The 27451-nt window shown below is 49.0% G+C and overlaps 1 protein-coding gene across 6 annotated transcripts in view; it reads right to left on the reverse strand.

The window, feature by feature from the left end:
- The window catches only part of LOC147703187 (uncharacterized), a 901849-nt gene that overhangs the window by 95598 nt on the left and 778800 nt on the right, over positions 1-27451 (reverse strand). For 4 of the 6 annotated variants that reach the window (XM_086931718.1, XM_086931714.1, XM_086931716.1 and 1 more), the window contains exon 13: positions 15410-15541. In XM_086931718.1, the coding sequence (XP_086787844.1) occupies positions 15410-15541 (132 nt within the window). The remainder of the gene's footprint in view (positions 1-15409; positions 15542-27451) is intronic. The other 2 variants (XM_086931719.1, XM_086931717.1) reach the window with 1 other exon arrangement.

Genomic DNA, 27451 nt, shown 5'->3' on the forward strand with positions numbered 1-27451 from the left:
GAGCATTTCAACATCCACGTCGTAGTTCGAGTCGACCTCCGACGCAGGATTCGACAGGTTCTCACGAACCTCCCGGTCAGCTCCATCATCCCAGGCATCGAAAATGTCCACAGGCGCCGGTGCAGTCTGCTGGGGTTCCGGGCGCGCAGCGCGCCGATGCAGAAGAGTCTTCTTGGATCGAAAACGGGAACAAGCCATGCAGCTGGCTTCATCATGATCCGGCGACAGACACTTGTTGCACACCGGGTGGACGTCGATGTGGGGGATACTTGGAGTTGCACACGGGACATCTCTTGAACGGGCTCCGTTCCATGATGGTTCGTCGATGAGGCCTCTGGCGTCGAAAAGCACGCAGCTCTCCTGGAAATCCGGCTCAGAACTGAGCTGGAAAGAATCGGGCACCGAACGCAAGATTATACAGACGAAAAACTAAAGGCCTTTTGGCCTTGAGAAAACTTTTATATCGATTCCGACTAGAGTGAACCAATATACATCCGAACCCAATGGCGGAAAAAAACAATCTGAGGATGGAGTCTATGCCCATGCGCACTGTAGTCCAGGGGAGGAGCCACCTATCTCGTGATACTTCGAAGACTCTTCCAGGACAACAATGTGCGATCATCCGGACCCAAAACTAGGCGGCGATCTATGCACAGATATGAATTCAGCAGCCCACATGCCTCGAACCTTCATGTCTGCTTACCTGAAACACATGTGGAAGGAGTGTGGGGTGCAGTACAACATTACTACCCCATACCACCCACAGACCAATGGCCTTGTTGAGAGAATGACATTGAAAGGTATGATCATGGGATACCCTGAAAAACTCAAAAGGCGATGGGATGTCCTGTTGTCATGCCTGCTTTTCGCTTATAGGGATGTGTCACAGAAAGGAGTAGGGTTTTCACCCTTTGAACTTCTGTTTTGTCATCCTGTGAGGGGACCACTTTGTCTGGTGAAAGAGGGTTGGGAGAGGCCTCTCCAAGAACCCAAGCAAGACATTGTGGACTATGAGCTTGGCCTAAGGTCCAGAATGGCTGAGTACATGGACAAGGCATCCAAGAATCTTGAGGCCAGCCAGGAGCTGCAGAAGCACTGGTATGACCAAAAAGCTGCCATGGTTGAATTTCAACCCGGACAACAGGTGTGGGTTTTGGAGCCAGTGGCACCAAGGGCTCTCCAAGACAAATGAAGTGGCCCTTACCCTATCCTGGAGAAAAAGAGTGAGGTCCTTTACTTAGTGGACCTAGACACCAGCAGGATACTCAAAAGGGTTATCCATGTGAACCGCCTTAAACTCTACAATGACAGGGCTGACTTCACCATGCTGATGGTGACTGATGAGGAACAGGAAGCAGAGAGTGAACCTCCTCTCTTCCAGCCCAAAAGATGGGTCAGTGGATGGAGTGGTCTTTTCAGACACCCTCTCTCCTTAACAGCAGACTGACTGCAGGCAAGTCTTGCAACAGTTTGCTAGCATCTTTTCCTTGACCCCATGCCTGACCAGCTGGTGTAACCATGATGTGGACACTGGGGACAGTAACCTTGTCAAAAACAAAATCTATCGACAATCAGACCAAGTCAAGGAAAGCACCAAAGCTGAAGTCTGCAAGATGCTGGAGCTAGGGGTGATTGAACCCTCTGAGAGCCCCTGGGATAGCCCAGTGGTTCTTGTCCCCAAACCTCATCAACAGGGTGGAAAGCGAGAGATGAGGTTCTGTGTGGACTATAGAGGGCTCAACTGTCACCAAGACAGATGCTCACCCCATTCCAAGAGCAGATGAGTTGATAGACAAGCTAGGGGCAGCCAAATTCCTCAGTACCTTTGACTTAACTGCAGGGTACTGGCAGATTGGCATGGCCCCAGGAGCCAAAGAGAAAACAGCATTCTCCACCCCTGATGGGCACTATCAGTTTACTGTAATGCCTTTTGGGTTAAAGAATGCCCCTGCCACCTTCCAGAGGTTGGTGAACCAAGTCCTGACTGGATTGGAGTCCTTTAGTGCAGCTTATCTTGATGATATTGCTGTCTTTAGCTCCACCTGGCAGGATCACCTGATCCACCTTGGGAAGGTTCTACAAGCCCTGCAATCTGCAGGACTGACTATCAAGGCATCCAAATGACAGATAGGGCAGGGCACTATGGTGTACTTGGGCCACCTTGTTGGTGGAGGCCAGGTCCAACCCTTACAGCCCAAGATCCAGAGTATCATGGACTGGGCAGCTCCAACCACCCAGACCCAAGTCAGGGTATTCCTTGGCTTGACTGGATACTACAGGACGTTTGTGAACGGATATGGGTCCATTGTGATTCCCCTCACAGAACTCGCATCCAATAAAATGCCCAAGAAAGTAAACTGGACTGTTAGCTGCCATCTTTCTTGCATTGGTATGCCCCCACTTTTTGCTGAACTGCTGATGTGGCTTGGTTGAGTGTGCCCTGGGCTCCTGCCAACCAGGTACCCAGGGTCTATGTGAGAAAGTGGCTCTATAGGTACTGGTCCAAAGTAAGGTACTGTGTGTATAGAGTCCACAATCTCCAAAGGTATAGCAGAGGTTAAAGTCGGGTCTGACCTTACTCTCTAAAGTGGTAGCTTGGTCGAGCAGTAAGGCAGTACCAAAGTACAGTGTAAAGCATTTGTTGTAGACACTCAGTCAGCAAAAGGTTTCACACACTCAAGAACTGATCGAGGCCAATTGTTTTTATAGCCAAAGATATAGTTTTATTTTTAGAACCAACAGGTATCAAAATATACTTTTCTCGATACGAGTACTCTCAAGTAATTACTTTGCAAAGAGGCAATAAACTTTGTAAACACAATAGGTACAATGGTTGCAGTAGGCAACACAATTCTAAATACTATTTAACATTGAGCTCAATGGGTTTTTCTACATAAATGCAGCTGATTACTTTATTGATTACTTTCGTAACTCCAGGACTGTATCCTAGATTCGGGCCTGGGGTCTAAGCTGAAAACATTTTACTAAAAACGTTTTAGTTATTGCAATGATTTTTAAAGAATAAAAAGGTATTTTAAAAGTTCACACTTAGAAACTTTTCAGTGAAAATCTAGCAATGTTATCCAACGGGAGAAAATTCAGATTACAGGTAACGTATGTTCGTTACTTTTGTAATCCAGTACTGGGCTCCTAGGTCCAGCACTGGGGTCTCTACTTAAGAAAGGTAAGTAATTACGTTTCAGTAGTAGGTACGATTTTTAAGGAATATTTCAAGTATTCGAAAGTAGACCGAAGAAATTTCATAGAAAAGCAAACAATGGATTCCTATGGAGAAAATTCAGGTTACTAGTAAACACTGTTATGATTACTTTTGCGGTTCAGTACTTGGCTAAAAGGTACAGTACTGACTTCTCTCCTGATCACATGTGAGTACTTCGGAATTCGGTAATCGGCTGATTATAGATGAATATTTTAAAGTTTCAAAACTTCACACTTAGAAGATTTTTCGAGTCAAACCAGTCAATATTATCCTATGGCAGGAACGCAAGTCATCGGTTTCGAGGGGAGTGCTCGACTGGTGAAGTTAAGGTTCTGGACATAGACTCAGGGGTCCCCCAGGGTCAGGTAGGTACAGTTGGTACACCTGCAGCAGCACAGGGGCAGTCGGGTGCAGAGGTAGTTAGGCCCAATGTTATCCAATGAGAGGCAGGGGGCCTTCAGTTGGTGGCTGCTGGCTAGCAGGCCACACGACTGTGGGAGCTGGGTTCCTGGTCACTTGCTCAGGGTAAATGGGGAAGTAGGATAGGGTACAGGTTGCACTGCCAGGGGCACTCTGGCGGCTGGGTGCAGGGTGCTTTTGAGCAATTGGACGCGCAATAATATTCAATGGAGATCTTGAAAAGGGAAAAAAAGGCTGCAGGCTCGGGGACGGGGGATCTTCTGATGCGACCAACACTGAGTGGTACGTTGGGATCTTGATAGATAGGTAGGTAGGCACCCTGGAGCTGGGCACAGGGGGCCGTGGGGCGCCGGGGTTTCTTTGGAGGTCGGGAAATCTTACCCCCTTGCTGGTCGGGGTCCCTTGTCCTGAGGCTGCAGGCATCGTCTGGGTTATCGAGGAGGGTCCTTGGGCACTGGATTCCTGGACAGAATCGCCGGGGGGACGTCGTCAGGGTCTCGATTCATTCCAGCACAGGCCTGGTTTGGCGGGTGCAGAGTGTGCAGGGTTCGCAGTTCTGGGCTGAGGCCAGGGCTTGTTACTTGCTTTGATAAGTACCACTGCTCGTGGGAGACCCAGGTAGTCAGAGTCACAAGGCAGTCAGGTCCTCCGGGGTTTTTGAGGTTGCTGACTTCTGGAGATGCCGGGGTTTAACAGGAGCAGGTTCGAGGGTCGACAGGCCGGTAGGGCTGGGCCAAATCAGTTGGTGTCTTCCTCTTAGCAGCTGCACGGCAGGTCTTCGTGTTCCTTGATTTTCCTTCTTGTTTCGTAATCTGGATCTCTGGAAAAAGGTTCAGGGAGCCCATAAATACTGAATTTAGGGATGTTACAGGTAGGGCAAGGGCAGGGACCAATGGGTCCTTGTCCTGGGGTGGGTACACCACCCTAGCCTGCTCCTCTCCTGTGGGAGGGGGGCAGGAGCCTAACTGATTGGGCAGGGCTCTCCATCTTCAAGAGGGCCGGAGCCCGGGGTTGTGCTTCACCTCGCCTCTCCCACTTGAGGAGTGGGGTTGGCACACCCCCTTCCTTATGTAGGGTTTCTTGCCAGTCTTCCCACCAAAGTGGGGTCAGAACCGGTGGGGGCCAGTTGCTGAGTAGTTTGGTCTTGCCTGTTCCCATGACGCACTGGGCCAGGGACAGACTAATTTGCATGTAGCCAGGTTCTGAGCCGAGATGGTGCAGTGAGCTAAAAAACGGTGATGGATCAAGCCCTGATCTGTTGACTGGGTAGTAGTATTCTGCTTAATTCAGATACTCTGTCCATCACCACCCCCTTTTCTGAATAGTTGCTGAGTACAGCAAGTGGTCTGGAGTAGCTCACATGGGCGGCAGGCCTTTGAAGCTCCCCCCTGCCCATCCTGGGGGAGGAGACCAGGCACCACACCCAGGATGCGCATTGTTGCAGGCCCAGAAGAGCAGGGGGCTCTCCACCCAGGGGTCCAGCAACATGTCTGCTGTGTGGCAGCCTCTCAGAACAGACTTGGATTGTAGGTTAGGATTTCAAGGGGCATCTCTAAGATGCCCTCTGGTGCATTTTATATTAAATCCCACACTGGCATCAGTGGGGGTTTAATGTGCTGAGAAGTTTGATATCAAACTGGTCAGTCTTCAGTGGAGCCATTATGGTGCTGGGGAGTTCGTAATGACAACCTCCCAGCACCATATACTCTTAATGGCATCACTGCACTTACAGTGCCCAGGAATGACCCTGGGTACTGTAGGGGCATAGGGCTCATGCACCTGTGCCCACACCATGGGCATAGGGCACCCAGCTAGAGGGGTGACTGAGGTATGCCAGGGCAGTGGGTCTTGTGGGCATGGAACACAGGGATGTGGGCCATGTCGACTCTGTTTAGTTCTGTATTTAGACACTCAGCAGGCAAAGGCAGGGTGTGGGTGTCAGGGTACAGAGCCCCTAAGGGTGGCACAATAAATGCTGCAGCCCTTAGGGGTCTTCTCTGTCAACATGCCCTGGGTACCATTTACTAGGGGCTGATAGGTGGCCAGAGATGCCAATTGGGGTTTAGTTTCAACACAGTTTTAGGGAAGAAACACAGGCCCTGGGTACCTGGTTGGCAGGAGCCCAGGGCACACTCAGTCAAAGCACATCAGCAGGTCTGGGGGCATACCAATGCAAGAAAGATGCCTCTTTCTCACGAGCACTCTTATACCCAGCTGCCCTAGTGCCGCGGAGGGTACTTTGTGTGTGCATCCTTGACCCTAGGGGAACCCTTGTTCTAACCACAGAAACTAACCCCCTCAAGACCATTTACTTATCTGTAAAATTATAACTATTTTCCACTATAGGATTGCATTGAACTTTTTTCTCTGAAAAACATGTGTGGAGGGTGTTTTGTATAGGAACCTAAGCAACTGTGTTTTGAGATAAACTGTTTGACTTATCTTTTATCTAGGAAATGTCCTAGTGAGATATCTAGGCATATCACAAGGACGAAGAAAAGTAATCATACAGTACCTGCAAAGTAACTGAAAAGTAATCTCAATTGTTTCTAAATAATTGACCCACCTTTATACAAAACAAATACATACAACGGCATTCAACTGTATTGTTTGGCACATTATTAGTACACCTACCTGCACCAGGCCTGGCTTGGTTCTAGAAATAACATACAACTAAATAATAATTTTATACAAACAAATTGGTCTGAGTTCAGTCTGAGTGTGTGAAATCATTTCTTGCTTGAGTGTGTACAACTATGATAAAGACTTACTGCTCGTCCACACTACCACAAATAGAGAGTAAGGTATAATCTACTTTAGCCTCTGCCTACCTTTGGTGATCCACCGGACTCTGCACACAATACCTTACTTTGGTGTAGTATATACAGAACCAGCTTCCTACATAGCCCTTTCAGAGACAACAACCCCCCCTCCCAACACACACACACTGGTCATTTGGCAGCCTGCTGGAAGGTGTGAATTGCTCTCAGGAAAGGGAAGAAAAGGAGCTTGGAGGGGAGGCGGTGCAACTACCTTCTAACAGAAAGAGCCACATGTGGGGATAGGGAGGAAGATCGAGGGGATGCAACCACCAACTAGTAAAGCTTCAAAAGGGCAGCCCATCTCAGACAGATCTAACTCACACCTAGTTGTACCCTGTCGCAGTCTTACACTTCTAATCATAGCTCCAGTTCCCCATTTCAAATTTTTGTTGCTTTGGTATCTATGTGCTTAGTAAAATGTATTCTACTTTTTATAAACTAGGAGTGGTATTTTTATTGTGTTATGGTTTCAACTTAACAATTTGGTACTGATAAATGCTCTACACTTGTTTCCTTTGAATGAAGCATGACTGCTCTGTGCAACAGCTAGCCAATGCTGAGCTACGGTTCTGAGCTAGCCTCCTCATACCCTCCTCTCTCACTCTCGCCCTCCACTCCTCCCTTCCCTTTTCCCCTCCTCTCCTACTACCGCCTGGTTCAACCCCCCCTTTACCTCCCTCTCCTACCTCAGCCTGCCACACCCCCCTTTTACCTCCCTCTCTTCCCTCTTAGTGCCTCCTCCTCACAACCCTACTATGCCTCCCCTGCATCTATCCAAACACGGCCCAAACTCTTGGTCCATTCTCTACACCCTAATCTCTCAAAATACGCACACAAAAATTTCAAACACAACCTTCTCATCCTTAACCCTGAAACACTCATCATTGACAACTACTACAGCCTCACCTCCCCTATTATTACCAACTACATATTCTATTCCAAACGCCCCTCTAAATGGAAAAGCACTTTGCTACAATCTCTCCCAGTCACGAAGTGCCTCAAAATCCCGTATGGCCACAAACTAAACACGACTCCCTCTCCTACCTTTCCTGGGGAAATCAACATCTACAGTTTTAAAAACGGAAACATCCTCATCCAAGCTGCCATTCCCCACCTCAACACCTTTGAATTTCACTTCAGATCACTGACAATCCAACTTCACAAGTCTGCCAATAACCTTACCCCCTCTCATCCTTTGCCCTCCTCTTTAACCCCTCTCTATCATCCTATACTCCCCTCAGCAGACATGCCCACGTCCAACAATGCCGTTCAATTGCTGACCATGTCCACGTCCAACAATGCCATACAATTGTTGACCCCCCCCCCCCCCCCCCCCACCCCACTCAGACCTCTGGCCCTTCCTACTCCCACGGTCCCTCCTCTTCCCCAGGACCTCCCTACTCCCCGCAGCTCCCAATCCCCCGCACACGCGACCTGCCCTCCCTCACACCCCACTCCCCATGCCACGTGTGCTAACCCCCACCTCCTTACGGACTCTCCGTGCCCTTCCCCATTGTGAGAAGGTGGCCTGATATGCAGTGGTCACTATTCTAGTGAACACTATGTATCAGTCCAGCAACCCTTATTGATGATTGGTTGTAAGTCAACCTTATAGACCAGCTATCCTAGTAGCATGGATACGAGCAGTCTAAGGCTAAAGACTCGAGAGGGCGTGTTAAGCCAGCTGTTATACCACACATATATCCCTTGAATACCCAGTGAAAGGACACCACACAAGTGTTATGAAAATAAACAGTTATTTATTAAGAATCACAACAGCCCGGTACTCTTTATGAGGACAGGGTACTAAGCACAAACCAAAACTCTTACAAAAATACTTAAGTTAGCACAGTATATACAAATGCCCGAGGAGCACGGAAAACCATATACTAGAAAAGTGGAATGCGAAATTACTAGCAGGTAAGTACAGTACTAATAGGCTTTGGAATCGCTAGGACTTAACTATAGAACCTTCAGATTACTTATAGGAGGCCTAGGGGACTCGGGTGCAGTGTGTGCACTCTCACGCGAGATGCGGGACAAAGTCTATGGTAGCTAGTAATTGCAAAGTTAGTGTTCTCTCGCGAACCCGACCTGGTAGGGAGAAAACGAAAGTGGATCCTGACCCTTGGATAGTGAGGCTATGCTGGGGCACCGAAATGCCGAAGTTACCTAGCCCAGGGGCTGCAGCTGCATAGGACTCAAAAGACGTCGGGAATCCTCGTTGCCGGACCAGGAGCCTGGAAGAAAGAAGTTGCTGGCAGGCGACCAGTGAAGAAAGTTCGGTGGATCCAAGCCTGGATCGATGGAAGATGACACCTGAAAGCAGAGGGGACCAAGTTCGAGACTACTAGCCAGTAGTCAGTGGGCACCAGGAGGGCACCGGATGGTAGCCACCTCGACAAGGTGAGTGGGTGACGCTGTGCTCGAAGACTTCACGGACCAGGAGGCGTTGTCGGCGACCAGGATGGAGGATCGAGCTGTCCCACGAAGATAGAAGCTGTCGGCGTCGCTGGACCCAGGTTTGGGCAACAAAGCCTTGGCAAATTCAAGCCCACGCGGTGAACCTAAAATGGCGTCTGGAGTGGACCAGGAGGGTCCGGGGTGCCTCTCTTGAAGAAGGAAGCAAGGGCCAGTCTGGAGCAACCAGACCAGCAGCAGTGATGTCGTCGGGCGTCGTGAAGAAGGCCACAAGCCAGCCGGCTAGTAGCCACACAGCGCGGTGAGCACGCAAAAGCAGAAGGGCCCCACGCAGATCGTGGAGATGCTGGAGGGCTGATCTTCGGTGCTGGAGCTGCTCAGGGTTGGGGCTTCTCGGACCCCAAAGCACTCACCAGTGGAAGACTCGGTGGGCTTGTTACAAAGATGTCGTGCAGTCTTGGCGATCGTCGGTCCCTCGAGGTCTCGTCGCACTCACGGTTCTCAGCTTTGCTGTAGAGGTGAGTAGAGGTGCCAGGGAAGCCGGGTCTCGTCGAGCTGGGTCGTCGGATTCGTGAAGAAGGACTTGCAGCAGACCGCAGTGTTCTTAGGATGGTGCCCGCTTGATGCAGGGTGACTACTCCTTAGCCACAAGGGAGAATCTTGAAGAAGAAATCTTGAAGTCCTTTCGAAGAAAGTCGTGTCTTGATTCCAAAGATGATCTAATTTGAACAGGGAGCCCGCTCCCATCTTTATACTAAAAAAGGGGGCTGACCCGGTGACTAGGTCCTGCCTATGGGTGGGACTAGGAGGGGGGTGGTTACACCCCTCTGCCATGCTGGACTTCCCCAGGCCAGGGGCTGGTGTGCCCCTGGAACTGGTGCAGACCGGCCTATGCGTAGTGAGCACCGGGGTGCCACTCAGCAGTCACCTTCCTGAAAAGCCCTGCCTACCCAGGATACACAAAACCATGTCTGGGACGGTGCTAGCACCGCCCCTGACAGGAAACCCTTTGTCCAGGCTCCCCTCGCTGGAAGGACTCCCAGCTACAGGGGGTCAGACTCGTGTCTGTGGTGGCAGCATCCATTTTGTGGAGCTGAGGCTTCGCTTAACTTTAACCGGGGTTCACAGTTACATACATGTCGTGTCCCTCTAGAAGGGTGGAATGCTAACCCCGTTGCCAGAATTGGCGAGGGGTTAGTATTCCAATTCGTATGACACCTTACTCGACATGTTTTGATAAAGCAATACCAAAGATAGCATTTAACCGCGAGGATTATAATGCACTTAAGAGTATATGGTATGCGATATCATGGAACAGCTATTAGGACTTGATTCCGCAAGCTGCAGACAGGCTCAGCTCATGCCAGAGCACCATCTCACACGATTCCAAGCACTCTGCCTTCAGGATTGTTAAGGCCTGCCATAGGAGTGACTGATAGGAATCTGTGTGCCCATTTTAGGGTTAGGTATAGGTATACTACACCTACAGCAAAGTGTGGTTACACGACTTTGCCCCAGCTGTCATGCAGCCAGTTGTGTCAAATTTAGGAGGCCAGCCAGGGGTGGCATAATACATGCTGCAGCCCCTGGCAGCCCTGGGTACACCCATGCCCTGAGTTACAGGGTCTGATAGGGTGGCCCAGTACCAATTGGAAATGTACCTAGGGTACATGGAATCCATTTTAAAGAGAGAGCAGTAGGCCTGGGGTCCTGATTGGCAGGGTCCCAGGTCGACTATGTCCAAAACCAGCTAAAACACAGGGCAAAAAGTTGGGGGCAACCATAGTCAGGAGGTACCTTCCTACACCCATCTCCTCTGAACTCACCCCTTTCCTCATCTTCTAAACCCATCCTCTCCCCCCTTAAACTCATTGCACCCACCACCCTGAACCGTCTCGCACTCTATTCCAGAATAGCCCCCACACCTCCTCCCCTAGACCCATCCTCTCTCCCTTTGAAACTCATGACTCCCACCATCCCGACCTTCACCCTACTTCCTAACAATCCTGCCCCTCCTTCACCCTGTATGGCCATATACCCACCTTCCCCCTCCATTCCTCTCCTCTTGCTCTACTATGAACACCCCGTGCCGCTCCCTCCACCTTCTCCAATTTCCCACCTTAGTATAATATCTAACTCTCTTGGCAACATTGAACGCACTCTCGCCACTCTCTATAGAGATCTCACTCATCTTAGATCTGATTTCTATTCCCGCAAAAACGCAGCCCGCCCACTCCGGATAAACTCCACTCACACCAGACATAATAATCCCACCACCCCCAAACCATTTTGCACAACTCCTCTACACTGCCGTGCACACAGACTTCTCCGCACCGCCTGCCCCCTCTCACCTATGGAGATCCTAGACCTCTGCAAATCTCTACCCTCCTTGCTCACCCACTAATATCCAGCCTCCCCCTGTCTCCAGCATCCCTGTCATATTGGGGACTAGCCGAACTCCCCGCTCACCTAGGCCACCTCCCCAACTCCCCTCCATCTACTCCCCAAAACTCCCCCTAAACCTCTTTCCTGCATGCTTGTCAATTGACGGTCCGCTGTTCGACATGCCATTGAAATCTCTGAAACTATTCTTAGTGAATCCATCGACATTGCGTTCCTAAAGGAAACCTGGCTCAATGACCACTCAACAAGCATCCTTTACCTCCTCGCCCATACGGGCTACTCTATTCTCAGCAAAGACCGGCCTATCCGAAAAGGCGGTGGTGTTGCCATCATCTTCAAAGAAGAATTACAACTTTCCCTTGTCAATAACACTAATTACTCTGCCCTTGAATACCTCGAAGCTGAACTCAAAATTTACGGCTCCCAACCCATTCGCCTTCACAACATATATAACCCTCTCAGCAATGCACATCCCTTAGTTGATGAGCTATCCGACCTTCTTACACAATCGTCACTTTCCAACTGCCAAAACATTTTCCTGGGAGACCTCAACCTCCATTGGAATGAGACCAATAACCTCTCTATCACCCTCCTATCCAACCTTCTCGAGATCAATAACCTCAAGCAAATTTGTAAATCTTCGACCCATTCCAAAGGAGCAATCCTAGATGCCATCATCACAAGCAAAGACCTAGCCCTCCTATCCAACATGGTTTCCATCGACTGGTCCGACCGTCATCTCATTCTGTTCTGCCATCCCCCCTCCCACGAAAATCATTAAACCCATGAAACTGTCCAGAAATCTTAATACACCCCCCCCCCCCCGATTTACTGGAATCCAAACTCCATGCCCAACTTCTCGCCATCCCTCTATCACTGAACGCAAATGAGCTTACAGAACACTACAACAAAGCAGTCGTGGATACCCTGGACCTCCTGGCCCCGCTGAAGCTTAAAAACCAAAGAACCATTCCTTCCAAATCATGGTTTAATTCTGTGCTTAATAATGAAAGACGCTCACTTAGACGGACGGAAAGACTGTGGAGACAACACCCTACCCCTTTGCACCTAGCTTGCCTCAGACTTGCAAGATCATCTTACAAAAAACACATCTTTAAACAAAAAGCATCCTTTTTCCGAGCACAACTGGACCGAGCCAAAAATAGACCCAGAGAACTGTTTAACATTGTTCGCAATCAAACCTCATCCACTCCTCCTATACTTCTGGCCTCGACCACTAGATGGGAAGAAATTGCCCTCTTTTTCTCTGAAAAAATTGCTAGAATAGAACAACCATTCCTCCAGACTCCGACCCCTACCTCCATTTTGGACATCTCCCCTAACTCACCTGCATCTCCCCCCCCCCTCTCCCTCCATGATCCTCCATAACATTGATCTCCCGTTCCCCTCCATTCCTTCCACCCTCCACAATTCCAATCCCCTTAACACTCTCCTTAAAAATAACGCCGCCTGGTATAATTTCCAGCCAGTTACTGAAAGAGATGTCTGACATCATTGCGAAACTTTAAACCCTCTTCCCACACCAAAGACCCCCTCCCCTCTAAACTTGTCCAAAATCTCAAACACATCATTGCCCCTTCCTGGACCTCGATCATTAACACTTCCCTAGCCACCGGCTGTGTCCCTACCTCCCTACAACTGGGCCAAATCACCCCCATTCTCAAAAACCCTACTGCCGACCCCAATGACCTCAACAACCTCCGTCCTATTTCCAATCTACCCCTTCTCTCGAAAGCCCTGGAAAAATGTGTCCTTCAGCTTGACAGACACATTGAACTTTTTAACTTACTTGACCCCCTACAATCAGGCTTCAGGAAAGGTTGCAGCACTGAAACCGCCATGCTTAACATTGTAGATGACATTCACCACTCCCTCGACAATGGCGAATCTAGCCTATTGATCCTCCTCGATCTCTCTGCAGCGTTCAATACCGTTAGCCATTCTGTTCTACTCAAAGTCCTTAGAGAACGATTCAGCCTTAATGGTATGACTCATAATTGGTTTGTCTCATACCTGCAACACCGTGCTCAACTAATTAAAATCCAAAACTGCTTATCGAACCCCTCCCTCTTTTCTCTAGGAGTTCCGCAAGGATCCATCCTCTCTCTCTCTCTCTTTAACCTCTTCATGGAACCCCTCACCCTCATTCTCAAACAAGCCGGGATCAACTACCATCTTTACGCTGACGATACACAACTCTACCATAAGATAAAAACCCATGCTGACATCCTCCACCTCAACACCCTCATCAAAATTCAAGCCTGGTTCCACTCGAACCACCTCAAACTTAACCCTAAAAAAATTGAAATTATTTTTTTCTCCCCAAAAAACAACCAGCTCCCCATTCAAAATTGGATCACTGACCTTAATGTCCTCAACTGCCCCTTGTCCCTAGCCACCTCAGTCAAATCCTTGGGCATCTCCCTTGACAATCGCCTATCTCTCAACGTACACATCAAAAACTCTGCCAAAGGAGCTCTCTTTACCCTCCGTAACCTTAAGAGAATTAAGCCCTTCATCCCAATTGATGATTTTAAACTAGTAGTTCAATCTCTTGTTCTATCGCGCATTGATTACGGCAATGCCATCCTCACCGGAATTCCCAAAACACACCTGGCACCTAAAATCAGTGCTCAACCTCGCGGCCAGGCTCATCACAGACTGCAAACGATTTGACCACATCTCTCCCGCCCTCAAAACCCTCAAATGGCTCCCCATTGAAGCCAGATCCACTTATAAAACCGCCTGCATTTCGCACAAAATCCTCCACCAAAACACTCCAACATACCTTGCTATCAAATTGACCAAAGCAGGTTGCACGCGATCCCCGAGAAGCTCTAACACCATCCTACTTATCCACCCCCCTTCAGAAAAAGAATTCCACTCAGTCACGCTCCTTTTCAGGCAATGCCCCTCTTATTTGAAATGCCCTCCCACTAGACCTCCGTTGAAACCCGTCCTACCCCAGCTTCAAAAAGAACTCAAACTTCTTCTCCATAATAAATACGGGGTCTTCTAATTACCTCCCGAGTGGCTTCGCCTTCTTCAGCATCCCCCCACCCAGCTGCTCCGCCTACAGCTAGTGAAACACCTCCTGCCCCCCCTCTCCTTCCCTTCCCCTTCATTCTTATCACCTTCCCTCCCCTCCATGCCTCTCCTTTACCTCGCGTTTCTTACTACACTTTATGACCTTCAGTTTTTCTTTCACATTTTTGTCCTTCCTGCTCCTAGGTATATTTTATCGAACCTTCTCACCAAACTGCGACCTCTATATTGTATATCTTATTGTGTTTAGCAATTGTTTTTTACTTTGACATCTAGTTTAACCTTTATCCTATGTGGACGGCTTATTTTTGATTCAACTTTCTGTACTTATACACACTGTACCTGTATTTAAACACCTTTCTGTTACAATTGTAAAGCGCTCTGATACCTCTGGGTCAGCCAGCGCTATATAAAACCTCTAAAAATAAATTGAAGTAACCTAACTGGACACAGAATACTGAATTGGTAGGACCTGACAGATGCACTGATAAGTTTGGTGGTCAGACTAAACCATTTGATACCCTTACCAGTGGTGGGGTGTATAATATGGGTGGGTGAGAAACTAGTTTGTTGGTCCCCCCCACCCATGACGTCAATAAACTATATTCTTGTGTTGCATCATGCCACTAGGAATATTGAGGCTGTGCCCCGCATAAGCAATGGCTAGGTGTCTCCGCGGCATGTTCTGCGGAATCTTATTTTTCAGGAAAATAATTGACAGGGAAACTTCATGCTTCTATATATTAAATGAACGTTGGATAAGGATGTATGATTTGGCATTTCCAAGGTCTTTGGAGGAACCTCTGGAAGACATTTCAGTTTCAATGAGTCTTAGACTGAGGGAGTGGAATATTCAAAGCATGTTGTCCTATGAAGTATGTAGAGTTTCATCTATTCCTTCTGGGCCAGCTGGAAAGGATAGAATACATGATGCACTTTAGGCAGAAAGAATTTACAATATTTAGTGGCTGCCCCAAACACTTGTGCTCAATGCCATGAATTCAAAAACAGTACAGGTACAATTCAGCTCTCTGTAATTTATTATTTAAGAACCGACCTCCTGTTGTGAGATGGTGCTGCTGGGGACGCTTTTCTTCGATCTGCTGGAGAGTAGCTGAGGGATCGGGAATCTCTGAGTGAATCAATTGGTTTCCGGGGACTTCGAGACCTGCCAAATACAAACACATCACTGCAAGAAATAAAAGCAGTCCTTTCCATCGTTAAAATAAAAGCCAGTTTGTGGAAGCTATTGGCTTACCAATGTAAATGGAAATTGACAACTAAACAGCACCAGTAAAGGAGTGACAGCTTCCCCTATACCCTTCTCAGTGTAATAGTCTCCTGCTAGTCATTAAGGTACTGTTGTTTAAAGAAAGGAATGTATCAGTGAGTACTAACACAACATCCCATTACTGTTGTGGTGGAAGGAACTTAATGAATTCCTTGGCGTCCACATGTTCATATTCCTGGTAAATTCATGGCTACTACACAATGTGCAGAGTATACTACTAAGTGTGAAAAGGTGTTCAGCTATTAAGATTATTGAACGTGTCGAACTATTTTATGTAGGAAAGGACATGGCAGGTGAACAATGTTAACTACTTTTTCTATTTTCTCCACCCAACCAATGCATTATCTGAGCTGCAACGTCTGGAAAGATTAGCAGGTAGATAGAAACACTCAAGGTATGATAGAACACTACCTATGCAGCATTTGCAAAATATAACCAAACTACACTGGATGTTAAAGCAGGAACCAGGTAAGATCAAAACAATTTGATTTGCAAGTCATTTAGGCAACAACGCAATAGCAGGTAACAGTATGTCTAGATCCTAGTATACATCCTAAAAGGCAAAGCAGATAAACATTCAAGTTTAGATACCATTAACGTTTGATGAGCAAAAAAATATTTTCCTAAATTTCTAGATGTAGGAGAGTAGGGTCTGCTTCCTATGGTTACCCGCACTTTTTGCTGTGTTTCACTGGTTTTTCGACTTTAGTATGGCGGTGGCCCTGGTAATCAGGACCACAGCCTAGCTATTCTCTCTCTAAATTGATACCATGTACTTTAGGTACATACCAGATTGGTTACTGGGTCACCCTTATGAGTCCCTGTATATGGTACCTTAGGTACTCAGGGCATAGGGACCCCAGAGGCCTACCAGGGGCTGAAGCAGGTATTGTGCCACCCCTGGTTAGCCTTCCAAACTGACACCACAGGTCTGCACTTGCAGCCTGGATAAGGTGGTGTAAGCACCCCTTACTTAGAAATAGTATACCTATATCTACCTTTACATATAGACACATAGTAACCTATAAGTCACTCCTATGGCAGGCCTTGAAAATCCTGAAGGCAGAGTGCTTGGTTTTGTGTGAGAGGGTACCCTAGCATGAGCTGTGCCCCTCTGCAGCTTTCGTAACCATCTCCTTATAGCTGTTCTATGATATAGCCATACCATATACTCTTAAGTGCATTATAATCCTTGGGGTTAATGCTAACTTTGGTTTGGCTTTATCAAAACATGTCGTGTAAGGTGTCAAACACTTTGGAATACTACCCCATACCCCCTGCTGTGAGGGTAGCATTCCACCCTTCTAGAGGGAGAAGACATGTACAAACTGGTAAACCCGGTTAAAGTTAAACTGAGCCCCAGCATCACAAAATGGATGCTGCCGTCACAGACACGGGTCTGCCCTCCTGCTGATGGACGGAACTCCGGCAGGGGAGGCTTGGACAACAGGTTTCCTTGGACAATAGGTTTCCTGTCCAGGGAGGTGCTGGCACCTCCCCAGACAGGCTTTAGTGTATTGGGGCAGGATGGGTTGCATTCAGTGAATGCTTTTCAGACACTGCCTGGGGCACACAAGTTGCTACAGGCATTTCCCAGATCAAACCGGTTGCTGGGGCACTCAGCCCCAGCTCTGGCAGGAAACTGGACAAAGGGGAAGGGGTGTAACCACCCCCTCCCCAGGTCCACCCGTAGGTGAGACCCTAGAGTTAGTCCAACCCCTAAACTTAGTATAAATATAGGAACCCAGTCGCTAGGACTTTAGATAACCCTGGACCAAACTCTGCAACATATATCTTGGACCTTCGACATTCCATATCGACTGGAATACAGAAGAAATCTCCCTTGTGGTCAAGGAGTGAGCACCCTGTTCAAACAGGCTCCAAAAGAATCTTTGCCAGTCTGCATTCGAGGCTCCGCCGGATGCCGAATAATCTGCAACACAGGACACGGACTTCGAGACATCTCTGAAGCTGACCCGAGATCCCAGCAAAGCTGAGACCCGTAGCTGACACGAGAGACGTGGACCGAAACTCTGACATCCTGAATTTTTGCACCTGCACCTACTGCCAGAGGTATCCCGAAGTTGTGCATTGGGGTATTTGAAGCCCCTGCCCGAGCACCTTTTGCACCGAAGTACAGAGGCCAGCACTCCACAAGTGACCCGTGAGTCTCCTTTCTTCACAGTAGCTCGAGGCGCCTTTGCGGTTCCTAGTCCGTTGGCTAGTGAGCCCCCACGAAGGCCAATCATTTGTTTCTTGAGCTTTCCTGGTTGCTCCAGACGTGCTCAGACTCCCTTCCATAGGAGGAGTCCCTCAGACCTTGCTGGTCGGAACCAAAGCCAATCTTGTCATCTTGAGTGGGTTGCTGTTGCCAAGACTTGTTGGGGCCAATCCGGATTCCGATGCTGCAGCACTCTACATCCTTCGTGGGACAGCTCGAATCCAGCTCCTGGTCGTCGTCGACTCCTCCAGGCTGAAGAGTCAAGCTTCACCTCTTCCACCTGAAAACACCAGACATTGGTTGGCATCTTCCTATCGCCATCCTGGTCACTGGCTAGTGACCCGGACACTGTCCCCTCTGCTTTCATGGTCTTCACAGCTCCGACACGCCCTTGGATCCACCTGGATACTGGTCGCCTGCAGCATTTCTTCGCAGCTCTCCATAGGAATCGACGACTAAACCAGACACCAAAAGACACCTATGCACCAGCTTCCCTGGGTAAGGTAACACGAGTACTCTGGTGCTCCTGTGGGTCTTGACTCTTGAAGTGCCCTTAATCTTTAAAATTGTAACTTGTTCATTCTTCATAGAAAGTCAATGGTGATCCACGGCTGTGTTTAGACACTGCACGCGTGCCATTTGGGCCTCCTGCGTCCCTACCTTGGGTGGTTCCTGGTAGCCCCAGCGGTTCTACAGGCCCTAGGCCTGCTTTCTAACCTTCACGCGGTTCTTATACCTCTATATTAGTATATTGTTTGTGAGGCCCCCAGCGCAGAACGTATACCGTACAACTTATTGTATGCTAATTACGTTCCTTGTATTGTACTTTTACCTCTGACCTCAAAGAGTCCAGAGGGGTTGTGTTTAGAATAAATACATATATATTTTATACATACCTTGTGTGGTGTGCTTTCATTTGATCATTCAAAAGATTATAATTGGTAAAACAACTTGCTTAAATTGCCTCTAAGTCTTAGCCTGAAGGCTGCTCTCTACAGCTACCACTAGTTTAGCTTTCTATAAAGGTTGACTTTAAACCTACCATCAATAAGGGTCGTTTGGACTGGTGCAAGGTGCCCACTAGAATAGTGGACATCATATGCCAGGCCAACTTCTCACACTAGACAAAAGGAAAATGTTATTTACCTGTGGTAATCTTTCTAGTGGATACTCTACCTAGAGTCCTCACCTGTAGAATAATTTCAAACAGACAGGATCATGAATACTTTAAAGCTGTAGGATGCCAGCAGGGGAAGGATAAGTTACTCAAATGTAATCCTAGTTCTCTTCCAGGGGTATACTCATCAAAGTCATAGCCCCTTGAATATTCCCCACATGAATGGGGACACTGGAAAACCTTGTCTTTGCACTCATACAAACTAGGGAGACCAAAAGGCACTTGAACTGCTTTTAACGAACAGCCGAAAAGTGGTCCTGCAAAGAGAAATGGCAGGCAATGTTAACCCATTGGCTGCATTGTAACTTCAATAGCATAGAAACTGATAGCAAATGTAGAGAATCACAAAACTGGCACCGTGCCTTTAAGGAAGCAATGACCCGTAGCTTCCCATCATGCCTCAGGAGAATGTGAAAATAGATCCGAAGACATTGCAAATCAATGTAATAAAGAGTGTACTTACAATGCAGGGAAAAGAATTGTCTAGAGCAATAGACTGGGAGTATCTGAATATGAAACACTCTGTAAAATGTATGAGTAATAGCTGGGAGAAAGACATAAGCTACCCTTACCTAGACATACTACCGAATCGATAGAAAAGAATGGAAGTTTTTGGGATAAGAATTGGTATTTACTCGGCCTTAACAAATAGCTCAATAAAATCCGGCTTAATACAACCAGACCGGAAATGTGTGTAAGATAGGGATGAAATGTAATATTTTACATATTTTATTGGATTGCCTAAAATGTTTAAATCTACGTAAATTATTTCTTCGTCCGAAATTTTTAAAATATGATGTAGGGGCGCATTCACAAACATGGGAGCTTCTTGCGGATATGGAAAATTACGATACTGTGATAGCTATTGGTAAATATATGCAGGGTGTATTTATGTTTCCAGCTTTATTAAAAGCTTAAGTGCAGATAAGATTATTGTGATTTAAAATTAAACTTTGTCTTAAATTGTTAGGAATGAAGTTTTAAGGATATGTTAAAATGGGTACCTTTAATGACTTTTTAATGTGTTTGACTCTTTTAAATGTTAATGTATGAGCTATGTGGTTTAAAGACCTAATGGTCTAAATAAACTTTATTTTTGAACATTGACAGTTAGGTCAGTTCTTTGCTGAGACCCAGAGGTCAGGGCAAAAAGATGACACATTTTGGATCATTTGCCTGGGCAGGTGGGTGGGTTGCTTATGACTGATTAGGATACCCATACCGCTACACCCAGCCTCCCAGTTTCGCGAACCGATATATAGGGTTAAGGTTCTTCCCTTTGAGGGACCTACTTTCATGGCACCAGTGTCGGTTTTTATCATGGCTCTGCGTTGCTGGCTCGCAAAAGCTGTGTATAAGAACGGACGTCATCCCGACAACGACGGACGCGGAGCCGCAGAAGACGCCTTCCGACGCGCAAAGGTACTGCTACGCAAAACTTTCCGGCTCCAGTCTGACGCCTCGGGATATTCTAAGGTAAGGAATCTAACCCCAACTACTGTTTCTTACAGATATATCGTTACCGAAGGCAAGTAACTTGTGCATCTGAAAGAAACAGGTTAGTGTTGGATTCCTTACCTTAGAATAGATACCCCCAGCAATACCAACCCCGGTGGTGGGTGTGCGAACCAATGATCACACTAGAAAGTCCTGGAGAACAGAACGGCCAAATAAGCCATCTCTCCGGACTTGGCTGTTCAGGCAGTAGTGTCTAGCGAACATGTGCAGCGAGGCCCACGTAGCTGCCGGACAGATGTCCTGCAAGGGGACTCCCCGACCTAGGGCAGTAGTAGCCGCCGTGGCCCGAGTGGAATGGGCCCTCAACCCAACAGGAGGCTCCTTTTTAGCCAAAGAGTAGCATACCTTGATGCACAACACAACCCACCGAGAGATGGTCCGTTTGTGCACCACCCATCCCTTCTTAGCGCCCACGTAACCAACAAAGAGCTGGCCGTCCACCCGGAATTGGCGTGTGAGGGCCAGATAGAATGAGAGCGCATGTTTTGGGTACAGACGATGGAGCCTCTCTTCCTTTTTGAAGGGATGCGGAGGTGGAAAGAAGGTGGGCAAGATGATAGACTGCCCCATGTGGAAGGTTGTGACTACCTTGGGCAGGAAAGAGGGACGCGTTCTCAAGACAACTTTGTCCGGATGGACAGATAGGAAAGGAGGTTTGGAAGAAAGAGCCTGGAGCTCACTCACTCTCCTGGCATAGGTGATTGCAACCAAGAAGGCAGTCTTGAGAGTGAGAAGACCAAGAGGGCAATTGTGAAGTGGCTCGAAAGGAGCGCACAACAAATAAGTAAGAACAAGGTTCAAGTCCAACTGAGGCATCACAAAAGGAACAGGAGGAAACATGTGAGTGATGCCCTTCAAGAATCTATTGACAACAGGGGACTTGAAAACAGAAGGCTGATCAGGTAGCCTTAAAAAGGCTGAAATGGCAGAGAGGTAGCCCTTGATAGTGCCCAGAGCAGAGCCCTGCTGGGCAAGAGAAAGAAAGAGGAGAACCTCTGAAAGGGGGGCAGAAAGGGGATCTTCAGCCTTTCCTGTGCACCATGCCACAAGTTTGTTCCACCTGCAGGCGTACACCGATTTTGTGGAGGGACGCCTGGCTTTCAGAATCACATCACAGACCTCAGGAGGCAAGTCAAATGGCCTCAACTGTTGCCGCTCAATCTCCACGCATGGAGGTGGAGACTGGACAGATTCGGGTGGAGGACCGTACCCTGCTGCTGCGACAGAAGGTCCTCCTGAAGAGACAGACGAACCGGGGGATCGACTGACATGCTGAGTAGCTCGGGATACCAGTATCTTCGTGCCCAGTCCGGAGCCACAAGGATGATTTGGGCCTGGCCGCGCCTGATCTTCTCAGCACTCTGGGCATAAGTGGTATAGGCGGAAAGGCGTACAATAGACCGCAGCTCCACTCGCGCCGAAAAGCGTCTCAGAGCGAGTGCTGCCTTGGAAATTCCTTCGCTGAAAGAAACCTTGCGCCACGTCCGAGTTCCGACGCCATTCGTGATCCATCATGCACCGGCGGCTGAGTTTGTCCGCCCTGGCGTTCAGGGAACCTGCCAGGTGTTGAACCACCAGGGTCACGCCCTGATGTTCCAGCCACTGCCAGAGGCGCAGAGCCTCCTGACAAACGGTCCACGACCTCACCCTTCCCAGTTTGTTGCAGTACCACATGGTGGTGGTGTTGTCCATGAACACCTGCACTACACTTCCCCGGACAGAGGGAAGGAATGCCTTCAGTCCAAGTCGGATCGCCCGCAGCTCCAGAAGGTTGATGTGGAGCTGGGACTCGACCAGAGACCCCTGATCTCCGACTCTCCCATGTGACCTCCCCAACCCAGGAGGGACGCATCCGTCACTACTACGTTCTCCGGTTGGGGTAGGGAGAGGGATGTGTCATTGACCCAATCGCAGTCCGTGAGCCACCACTGCAACTGTCTTGCAGTGCCCTACGAGATCAGGACGTGGTCGGACAGGTTGCCCTGATGCTGGGCCCACTGAAACTTCAGGTCCCACTGCAGAGCCCGCATCCGCCACCTGGCGTGATGCACCAGAAGGATGCAGGAGGCCATCAGCCCTAGAAGCCACAGCGCCAACCTGACCGAGACTCTGGATAAAGGCCGAAAGATCGGAATCGGAGCCTGAATATCCCGAACCCGCTGTTCGGGAGGATAAACCCGAAACTGCGCAGAGTCCAGAACTGCTCCGATGAAGAGGAGCTTCTGAGAGGGACACAGGTGTGACTTCGGCACATTGATGGAGAACCCCAGCAGGTGCAGGAGGTCGGCCATAGGCTGGAGGTGACTGACGACTGTCTGGGGCGAGCCCGCCTATAACAACCAGTCGTCGAGATAGGGAAGACTGACACCCCTAATCTGTGCAGATGGGCTGCGACCACCACCATTACTTTCGTGAACACCAGAGGGGCGCTGGTAAGGCCTAAGGGGAGCACGGTAAAATTAAAGTGCTCGCGGCCTACCATGAACAGCAGGTAACGCCGGTGGGCCGGCAGGACAGGGATGTGAAAATATGCGTCCTGCAAGTCCAATGCTACCATCCAGTCTTCTGGGTCTAGGGCAGCTAAGACCTGAGCCAAAGTCAGCATCTTGAACTTCTCCTTCCGGAGGAAGCTGTTGAAGTTCCGCAGGTCCAAGATAGGGCGTAGGCCCCATTTGCCCTTCTAGGGAACCAGAAAGTAGTGGGAGTAACAACCACACCCTACTTCTGGCCCAGGAACGCGCTCGATGGCCCCCTTGACCATGCGGGCCGCAACTTCCTCTTGCAGAAGTTGCATGTGATCCCCCCCGACACGCGGTGGGTACTGCGGTGGTATGGCTGGAGGGGTTGCCTCGAAGGGGAGGGAGTAGCCCCTTCAGACGATTTGCAGCACCCACCTGTCCGATGGGATGGAGCGCCAGTGGAAGTGATGGCGAACCCTGCCCCCCCACTGGCGTTGAATGGGTCTGAAAGCTCGGACTAGGAAGGCTTTGAGGCTGATGCTGCGGGGGTGGATGTCGACTGGCCGTGCAGCTGTCCCCTGGCACCGCCACTGCGGTTACCATGTCCGCCGCCGCACTGGATGTTAGTCTGCTGCCCATGGCTGGCAGGACGTGAGGGGGCGCCCCTTCCTTGGCCACGAAAGGAGCGAAAGGTAGAAGTTTGATGGCGCTGGCCCGAGAGGCCCAAGGACTTGGATGTAGCCCTGGAGTTCTTGAAACACTCAAGCCCACTGTCTGCCTTGTCGCCAAAGAGGGGACATCAAAAGGCATGTCCATGAGGGAATTCTGGACATCAGCAGAAAAGTTGGCGGACCACAGCCAGGCATGGCGGTGAACCACCACCATCGTGGAAAATCGCCCTGCCCAGCGAGTCTGTGGTATCCAGCCCACATCTGATAAAATACCGTGCTGCATCCCACCCTTCTGCAAGAGCTTGAGCGAGTTTGACCCGGGCCTCCACCGGGCAAGCTGGCAGCACGTCTGCGACCGTGTCCCAGGTTCAAGTTCAAGTTCAGGAATTTATATAGCGCACTACTCACCCAGAGGGTCTCAAGGCGCTTGGGGAGGGGGTTCATTATTTATCGAATAGGCAGGTTTTAAGTTCTTTTCTGAAGGAGATGTGTTTTTGTGTAAGGCGGAGGTGAGTGGGGAGTGAGTTCCAGGTCTTGGCCGCCAAGTAGGAGAAGGATCTGCCTCCCATGGTGGATCTTTGGATACGCGGAACTGCGGCGAGGCCTTGATTGGATGATCTTAGTTGGTGGGTGGGTGTGTAGAAGGATAGTCGAGTGTTGAGGCATTCAGGCCCTAGTTTGTAGAGGGCCTTGTGTGCGTAGGTGAGGAGACGGAATGTTATTCTCTTGTTGACGGGAAGCCAGTGGAGGTCTTTCAGGTGGCCGGTAATGTGATCATGGCGAGGGATGTCCAGAATGAGTCTCGCTGATGCGTTTTGGATGCGTTGGAGTTTTTTCTGTAATTTGGCTGTAATTCCGGCGTATAGGGTGTTTCCGCAGTCTAGTCGACTCGTAACTAGTGCGTGAGTGACAGTCTTTCTTGTCTCGGCGGGTATCCAGTGGAAGATTTTTTTGAGCATACGAAGTACGTTGAAGCAGGAGGATGAGACGGCGTTGACTTGTTTGGTCATAGAGAGTGAGGAGTCTAGGATGAAGCCAAGGTTACGTGCATGGTCTGTGGGTGTGGGTGCTGAGCCCAGATCCGAAGGCCACCATGAGTCGTCCCAGGCAGAGGGGGATGATCCTAGGATGAGCACTTCCGTTTTTTGTTTGAGTTAAGTTTTAGGCAGCTGTTTTTCATCCATATGGCGGCTACTTTCATGCCTTCGTCAAGATTGGTTTTGGCGGTGTTGGGGTCTTTGGTGAGGGAAAGGATCAGCTGGGTGTCGTCAGCGTAGGAGATGATGTTGAGGTTGTGTTGACGCGTGATGGAAGCGAGTGGGTATAACGGCCCAAAAGGCAAGCGGTGTTGACCGACCGCAACCCCAAACTAAGTGAGGAGAACAGCTTCTTACCAAACTGCTCATACCTTTTGGATTTTTGATCAGGTGGTGCAGTCGGTGACGAGGTTAGTCCTCACGGCCGCGACGGGGAGCTCAAGACCCAAGGCCTTGGCGCCCTCGTCAGCACCACGCTGTAAGCAGCCCCCTCCTCCTCCGTAGCCACGGTAGGAGGGGAGACAAAGCCAATGCCGGGCGAAGTGTCCAAACCACTGGCCTCGCCTAGATCAACTGCCTAGTCCTGATACGACCCCGGGCCACATCGTGCAAGCGTTCGGGGGAGTTGAAAGAGCGATGTCGTCTCTTCGACTTCTTGTGCCTCTTACCTGAGGACTTGGAGCCCGACGAATGGTGTCGACTCGCCGAGCTGCGATAACTGTTGCCCCGCGACCGGTCCTTCGACCTCCTCCAGGACCTGGAACGGTGCGGGGCTGACTGCCGGAGCTCGAAGCACTTACGGGACCGTTCCCGCCTAGCCTTCGACGTCAAGGCCCGGCAGTCGGGGCACGACTTGTCATCGTGGACAGCCACAAGACAATACAGGCACCGGCGATGGGGGTCGGTAACCAACATCAGTCAGTTGCAATCGGCACAGGGCTTGAACCCAGGCATCCCAATCGGCAACGATAGTCTTACGACTCGAAACAGCATTAAAAAGATCAAAAAAGTTAGTCAAAAAGTGACTAAGGAGTACTGCTTTTTCCGATCTGCGCTTGCTGGCGAGGAAAAAAAAAAAAAGAACTGAAGTCAACGCGCGAGGGAGGCGTCTCTAAGTACTCCGACAACGTCATCCCGGCGCCAACGACGGACGCGGAGCCACAGAAGACTCCTACCGGCGCGCAGGGGTACTGCTACGCAAAACTTTCCGGATCCAGTCTGACGCCTCGGGATATTCTAAGGTAATGAATCTAACACCAACCTGTTTCTTTCAGATCTAGAATTACAGGTAAGTAACTTATACTTCTCTTTCAGGGGATCCTCTTCAATAGTCATAAGAACTTGAATCGAGTAGCAAGCCCATCCCTCTTCCTGCAGGAAAATGAGTACCATACATGACAGTAACATCTAAGAATCAATTCAAATGACTAGCATTGAAATAAATTGTTCAAAGAGGCTTGGCCTACCTGAGTATCTGCTCTGGAATCAGAGTAGAGACAATAGTGTCTCACGAAACTGTGTACCGATTTCCAAGTGGCTGCCTTGCAGATCTCAGCCATCGGTACATTGTGTAGAAAAGCCACTGTAGCCGCTTTCCCCCTAGTGGAATGCACTTTGGGAGAAGCCAGGAGGGGTTTATTTGCCAATTGATAAGCCAGCTTGATGCGAGACACCATCCATCTGGAAATGGAATGCTTGGCGGCTGGAAAACAAGTTTTGATGGTGCCATAGTTTAGGAATAACTGATCAGATTTTCTAAGGTCTTGGATTTATCAAAGTAGAATGTCAAAACTATTTTAAGGTTTAGGGAATGGGGAGACCTTTCTGCTGGCATAGAAGTATTGGGAAAGAAAGACTGTGTTGAGATAGTTCGATTGACATGAAAATCCAACACCACCTTCGGAAGGCAGGAGGGGTGGGTCCTTAAAACCACTCTGTTGTGAAGGAAAACAGAGTAAGGTTCTTTGGAACAGAGCGCCTGAATCTTGCTTACTCTAAAAGCTGCAGTAATCACCACCAAAAAGGCAGCTTTCCCTGCAAGATGCTAAAGGGTCACATTATAAATAGGTTCAAAAGAAGGGCCCATCAGCTTGGAGAGGAACAGATTAAACTCCTGAGGTGGGGGGGGGGGGGTGAAAGAGGCCTGTCAGGGGGGGAACACTTTCTTTAAACCCTGCAGGAAATCCTTAACCACCTGGAGTTCAAAGAAAGAAGGTTGATTTTGAGCCTTTCTGTAGGCTGTAATGGCAGCCAAGTGCACCTTCATGGAATTAAAATTTAGACCTGATTTGGCCAAATATAAGAGATAAGGTAAACCTCCTCTTGACCCTTAGTAGGCTGAAAACCATTATGTATACACCACAAATAAACTCTTCCATTTAAAAGAATATGAATGTCTTGTGGAAGGCCTTTTGGATTCACTCAAAATGTTCATACAGTCCTATGGGAGATTTAGGTGGCAGTACTGGAGGACCTCAGGAGCCATGCTGCAAGTTTAGAGAGGGAAGGGTGTGATGATGAATCCTCCCGTCCATTTTGGAGAGAAGGTCCGGTCTGCACAAAAGCCTCCTGTGTGGACACTCCGAGAGGTGTAGCAGGTCCCGATACCACCACTGCAGATGCTGGTCTGGTGCTATTAGAATAATTCTCATCCTGGTGCGTGTTAGTTTGACTATTACCTTCGGGATGAGAAGAAGAGGCGGAAAAAAGCGTAAACAAAGGTGCC

This window comes from Lissotriton vulgaris, chromosome 7, assembly GCF_964263255.1.
Source record: "Lissotriton vulgaris chromosome 7, aLisVul1.2, whole genome shotgun sequence".
Lineage (NCBI taxonomy): Eukaryota > Metazoa > Chordata > Amphibia > Caudata > Salamandridae > Lissotriton > Lissotriton vulgaris.